Source organism: Poecilia reticulata, linkage group LG23 (assembly GCF_000633615.1).
Source record: "Poecilia reticulata strain Guanapo linkage group LG23, Guppy_female_1.0+MT, whole genome shotgun sequence".
NCBI lineage: Eukaryota > Metazoa > Chordata > Actinopteri > Cyprinodontiformes > Poeciliidae > Poecilia > Poecilia reticulata.
This window is the reverse complement of record NC_024353.1, coordinates 9,897,725-9,903,955: the sequence shown is the minus strand read 5'-3', so window position 1 is coordinate 9,903,955 and position 6,231 is coordinate 9,897,725. Positions and strand designations below refer to the sequence as shown.

The 6,231-nt window shown below is 39.4% G+C and overlaps 1 protein-coding gene across 3 annotated transcripts in view; it reads right to left on the bottom strand.

Moving 5' to 3' along the window:
* Positions 1 to 301: 301 nt before the first annotated feature.
* Positions 302 to 6,231, bottom strand: part of ahcyl2b (adenosylhomocysteinase like 2b) — a 45,831-nt gene continuing 39,901 nt past the window's right edge. For 2 of the 3 annotated variants that reach the window (XM_008401090.2, XM_008401092.2), the window contains exons 12-17: positions 6,067 to 6,161; positions 5,727 to 5,825; positions 4,312 to 4,380; positions 4,109 to 4,187; positions 3,741 to 3,861; positions 302 to 3,563 (exon numbers count right to left, since the gene is read on the bottom strand). In XM_008401090.2, coding sequence (XP_008399312.1) covers positions 3,557 to 3,563; positions 3,741 to 3,861; positions 4,109 to 4,187; positions 4,312 to 4,380; positions 5,727 to 5,825; positions 6,067 to 6,161 — 470 coding nt within the window. In that variant the 3' untranslated portion in view covers positions 302 to 3,556. Of the gene's footprint in view, positions 3,564 to 3,736; positions 3,862 to 4,108; positions 4,188 to 4,311; positions 4,381 to 5,726; positions 5,826 to 6,066; positions 6,162 to 6,231 lie in introns of those variants that run through there. The other variant, XM_008401091.2, reaches the window with a different exon arrangement.

Sequence of the window (6,231 nt, the reverse complement as noted above, 5' to 3'; positions counted from 1 at the left end):
CAAGAGTTTAACAGTTTGCATCTTTAGGAAAACAAAGAAATGCTTCAAATAAATAAATAAATAAATAAAACCCTTCAAATTCTGTCCCCCCCCTCACTGCATGCCAGACAGTTTCACACCGTCGATTCAGACTGGAGTCATGCGTCAGCTCTGGAGATGTCAGAGATGGCACCGTCTGACCGCTGCTGGCTCAGATGAGCTCACTGAGGCAACAGCACACATGGATCCCCTCTACCCCGACAAACAAATACAACCTAACCCTCCGTTAAGCGACATCAAGGCAAATCAACCACACAACACATTCCACTTTTTACAGTTTTATTCATTAATATTACAGATTATTGCTCATCTTCTAACATGATCACTTCAGATTTTTTATTTATTTATTTTTTTGTTTTCAACAACTTAAAGCATGACTGAGAATTTAGCCAGTTTGTACTGTATGAGGATTTACATCAATAAATACAGGAGACTTCTTTACACCTTCCTATACACCTACATTTTTTGTCAGATCTGTATATAGTTTGTATATACATAAACAATGCTGGTGTCTTCCCTCGTCTAGTTAACCGTATATTAAAACAGTTCTCCTCCCTAAACCCGCAGGTCAGGATCCTGAGGCAGCTGTTAAAAAGTAACTACGGCCTGCGAGACAGAAATAAAAACATAAAAGATATGGACAAACACACACCCACACGCGCGCGCACACATCATTCATAAGCACATATTCACAGAATTAAAGGGGGGCGGGGGGATAGGCCTTAAGACAATGGGTCACACAATCCTGTGTGGAGATTCAACAGCACAAGGAGACAAGGACGCACAGACACCGACTGCGACACAGAATGGAGGAGTTTTGCTTTAAGGTGGCATCACAGATTTTTATATTACACACTTCTTTTGGGCCACTATTCAACTCTTTTTTTTTATATCAACGAGATTAATTGTAGACAGGTGAAAAATTATATATAAAAAAAAAAATAAAAAAAAAATCTCGTTCAAACGCAGAATTGGAAAAACAAGCTTGAAATGCGCATCACAGTATGAAATGCTTTCTGATCGGGATAAACATCGGCTGATTGTGGTTCTATACAAAGTATTGACACCCCGGGTAAAGACGCAAACAAAAAGCCTAAGGTCAGCCGTGCTGACCTCACGGCGTTTGCATATCGTACAGCATGTTGAGTGCAAGTTGTGGTAACGGCAACACCCTTCGGTGCAGAAGTCGTTACTGAAGGAGGGACGTTGAAAGTTAGGCGTTTTCAATGTGAGTGGGGTGTAAAGAGTTCCTGAAAAGGAGATGCATCTAAATTTATTCAGGTTGAGAGCAAGAGAGACTTAAAGTGGATAACGGGAAGGCTAAACCAAATATGGTACCATTTCTGTTTTATCCTTTCAAACAGTCAATTTCTGCCATTATAGTGGATTTGTGAAATTTTAGACTAAAGGTAAGGGAATACATTCTTTAATGCATATGGAGACAAAATTATTCATTTTAATTCACTGATTTAACTCCAAAAATATGCATTTAAAAACTTTAAGAATGTAGTACTTTTTGAAGCTACTTTGCATTAACTCGCACAGTGTGACATCGCATCTGCTTCCAACTCACTAAATGCGCTGATGTTCACTTGAGATGCAGACAAACTGGCTGTTGATTAGAAACCAACAAATTTTCAGAACGACTGGATTCAACTTTGGTGGTCAGAAACTCAAAAATCCAATCATTAACCTGACCAACAAACGCAACATGCTATTATTGCAAGTTGACAACAGTCTTCGGGTGTTGAAGTTGTTACAGAAAGAAGATTAGTTTCAGTGCAAGTGTTTCAAATGAAGTTGGGAGATGCAAAAAAAAAACGCAAGAAGCTCCTTAGAAAGAAAGATGTCTGCTCTTAATTTAGGCTGCAAAAGAGTACAAATTACAGAAGATAACAGGAAGTACGAATGCATTTCTAGCTTTCAATCTGTTGCGTCATGGAAGAAGATGTGGAAATGTTCACAGGAAACTGGAAATGGTCATCTGTGCTTTATCATTGTTATACAGCAGCGGAACAGGAAGTCGTAAACACTGATCAAGGGACAATTAAAAAAAAAAGAAAGATTAATTTAAGGCTTTAGGTTGTAGCTTTACTTGGGGTGTCAAAAAATCTGGAGGGGAAGCATGATAGATTTTTTAAAATATATAGTATAGCGACACTGGCTTGGGTTTACATCTGGTTAAGCTTTGAAGATTGTGCAGATGAGATGTTAATAGCGATTGCATCTTATTACACAATTATAAAAGAAAATAATTCTTCAATAGTGGATGGAAAGTCATCGCAAAATCTGATCTCCAAACATGAAGATGAATGTGCTTCTGTGATTAGGATAAAAACAATCATCGGTCAGAAAGTTGGCGAGTAATTGACACATTTCAGTACCCTTAACCTGTTGATGTTGTTGTATGGCAAGTACAAAAAAAAAAAATTAAAAATTAAAATTAAAAAGAAGCACCATACTTTTGATGGAGTACCTGCAACAAACTGCTTCATGCTATGTAAATACTCTGTCACAGTATTCAGAATGAGGGTTTGAGTACATTTATTACAGATGATTAGAACATTTAGTTGCTTCTCTGTGCGACACGACGATTCGGTCAAAAATGAAATATTAGATGGAAAGATAGAAAAATCTTAAATTCTATATAAATATCTAAATATACAGTATACCTTTGTAATGATTAGACAATCTGCCATGCTTCTACTACAGTATTCCTGTTAAAGAAAAGGAAGAAGAAGAAACAAAAGAAAATGATTAAATACTTGTGACTTCAACACTGGTGTGTTTTGAGCAGCTGGAGACCAAAAGCAGCCAATGAGATGGTTTCACTGTGGGTTTCAAGAGACGGGTGAGGAGAGCAAGTCGACATCCAGTCATGTTTAAAAAAACAAAACAAAAAAAAAAAGGAAAAAAAAGCATTAAAATACAAGATATGATTGGACCCCTGAGGCCCTCACACAAGATCTGCAACCCACCCTATTTTTGTTTTGTTTTGTTGAAAATCAAAAGGTAGAAAACAAGAGGAAAAAAAAAAACTGAAAAAAAGGGAAGAATTGTCCATGACTAAATCTTCAGCTGCACACCTATTAAAAAAAATAATAAAGAAAACAATCAAATTTTGCTTACAGAGTGTGTTTCATCTTTTTAAGGAGATAAAGAATCAAAACTCTGGCGCCGTGGAGGGAGGAAAGAGGACTAACGAACAACTTGACGCATCTAAAGAGAGATGGCGGAGAAAATAAAAGGACTTGTTCGACGAGGAGCGAGAGGTGAGAATGGTTCCAGAGATGAGTGATTTATTTTTTTATTTTATTAATACGATTATTACTGTGGGCGTGTGGGAATAAAAAAAAGCAGGAAACAGGAAAAGTTAGGGCCCCTCCTTTGCTCCAGATGTAAAGCAGGTGTTTTGACTATGCCGCCTATCCTTCTATCACCCCCCGATCTCCTCTTCTCCCTCTGTGAGTCCGTGCAATTCATGGAGAACTGATATTTCCTCATTCAACTCAATGGTTTAATACCTGGAGGGGAAAAAACAACAACAAAAGAACACAATAGAAAGTTCAAATCAGAAAGTGAACAGAAGGAAGCAAATTTAGTAACTCTTGTCCGGCTAAAAACCACAAACTTTCATGCATTTCATACAATAAAAGCTGCAACTGATGTGGAGTGGAAGCGGCCATTTTGGAGCAGTTTACCTATAGTAGTTTGGCTTAAAGGGCCCGTTCTTGTTCAAGCCCAGGTACTTGGCCTGCTCATCAGTCAACTCTGTGAGATGCGCGTCAAATGTCGGGAGATGTAGGCTGGCCACATACTCATCTGGACAGCAGGAAAAAAAAAAGGGAGCAAACATCTTAGCATTTTTCAGGATCTCTGACCTGAAAAATTATAATTTCAAAAAGGAAAACAAGGAAATCCAGGTTAACTACTGTCTTCTTTTTCTCATACAAGCCCTTTTTCATTCACTGACAGCGCGACCTATATCTGCCTTTCTTTACCAGGCTTCTCTCTCAGCAATGCATGCATGCATGATCCGTCTTTAATATCAAACTGAAGACATTTTTACCCATTTTCTTGGGCAGCAGATAAACATCCTGCTTGTACCGTCCCTCGGGGGCGTTGTAGAGCTCTATCAGGGCCAGAGCCTGCAGGGAAACAAATCACATAAACATTTTTGAGCAGACTTCTCAATTCGTCACAGAAAAAGAGAGCTGTAAATGTAGAAAAAAACAGAGAGAGAAAGAAAATCAGTTAAAACAACAAATGTACCTGGGTTGTGGCAGTGATGGAGAGCACAAACGTGGGCACAGTGGAGCAGCTGAGGTTCAGGAGACGGCCCTGGAGAGAAAATTAAACACACACACACACACACACACACACACACACACACACACACACACACACACACACACACACACACACACACACACACACACACACACACACACACACACACACACACACACACACACACACACACAAAAAAAACACCCCGTTAGAAACACACTTCTGCTAGCTTGGTGTTGCTCAAGCTTTTACCAAGACCAAACAGAGTAAAAACCTAATTTTTACATATCAGGGTTTCCTCTACATGTAACTGTGCACTGCTGAGGCAAAATAAAAACTGCCACATCTTCAGAACGAAGATGTTTAAACATTTGCTAAAACAATTAAAGCACACGGGATGTTTCTCTACAAATACAGACGATACATGGTCTGTATTTGTACACTTAAACAAACCATAATCAGAGTTTAAAACGAAATTAAACATCATGGAACATTAAAACTTAATCTACTTCGAAAAGGCGACACTGCTGGCGCAACTACTGTGCGCTGCTCTGCTCTCAGCAGTGAAGTAGAGGGAAAGAAAGCACAATTGAAAGCCACCAAAAGGAGGTTAAGTTTCATGCATTTTTAGTTCAAGTCTGTGAAAAACAACCCTAACGTTAAAGTATTTTGTGTTTGAACAACAGTAAAGAAGCTAGTTAATATAGTTTGGCTTCCATGCATACCTAGCTTAGTGTCGGATAATTTTTCCCCCCACTTTGATTCATTTCTGGTTGTATTTTCAGTTAAATAATATATTCAAATATTTTCAGAAGAGGGGATGTCGGATGGAGATGCTCAATGTTTTTTATTGTGGCACAGAACCCTCAACTTCTCAGGAATGCAGAAAACGGTGTTCTCTACCGTGACACTTCCTAACGTTCCTTGAGTGATATTGGTGACTGAAACGAATTAGTCAAGTACACAGGTTGAAGTGGAGAATTTTTTTTTTTTTTTTTTTAAGGTTTTAGAGGAATGCCTGCAAATTATAATAGAAATATGAAACAAAACAAGCTTTTAATTCCAGGTTCACTGATGTGGTTCCAACCTGCTTCAGATCAAACGGGTTCAGAATCGTCGGCTCCAAGGAGCTGGCAGCTCGGCCGGCCCTGCCGTGCTGCTCTCATTCTGTCATGCCTCGTGATTCACTCACAAATACACCACTTCTTATCCAGGCGACACGTGCCCTGATGCATATTTTACGCTAACTTCAGACATCTGGATGCAACCAGATCTGTTTTCTGCATCTTTAACCGTTCTTTGACCAACATGAATCAGCTAAATCTGCAATGCAGTCCACAACAAAAAGTCAGACCGACAGGATTTGTTTGGATGTTTTTAGGCAGAGAGTAAAGCACCTCTGCCAGCAGGACTATCCTCTTGGCATCCGGCCAGATGATGTGGTCCACCTGTGAGCGAACCCTCTCCCAGGTTAGTTCAGGAGTCCGCAGGCTGGCCTGCAGAACAAAAACAATTTAAGGTCATTTTAGCCTCTACATGTGGAAGATGATCTTTTCCCCAGCTATTATGATGGATCAAATAATTGAGAACACTTTGCCCTTGTGCTCCTACTTGACTTAAAAGGCCAAAAACTAAAACACATTTCCAAATTTCTTACAAAATCCTGCAACATAAACGGTAAGAGAAGCAGGCATTGTTAAAGGCTTCCGATGTCGTCATCAGGAGTTGCAAACTCACCACATCGATCTCGGTGTTGGAGTGCCCCATGTTGCAGACAATGCAGCCGTTCTTCATGCGGTCCAGGTGCTCTCTCACCACAACGTTCTTATTACCTAGTGAAGAAGAGGTGAACGAGTGATTCAATCTGAGAAAAGGTGCAGGAAAAGAGCACACTTTAAGAAA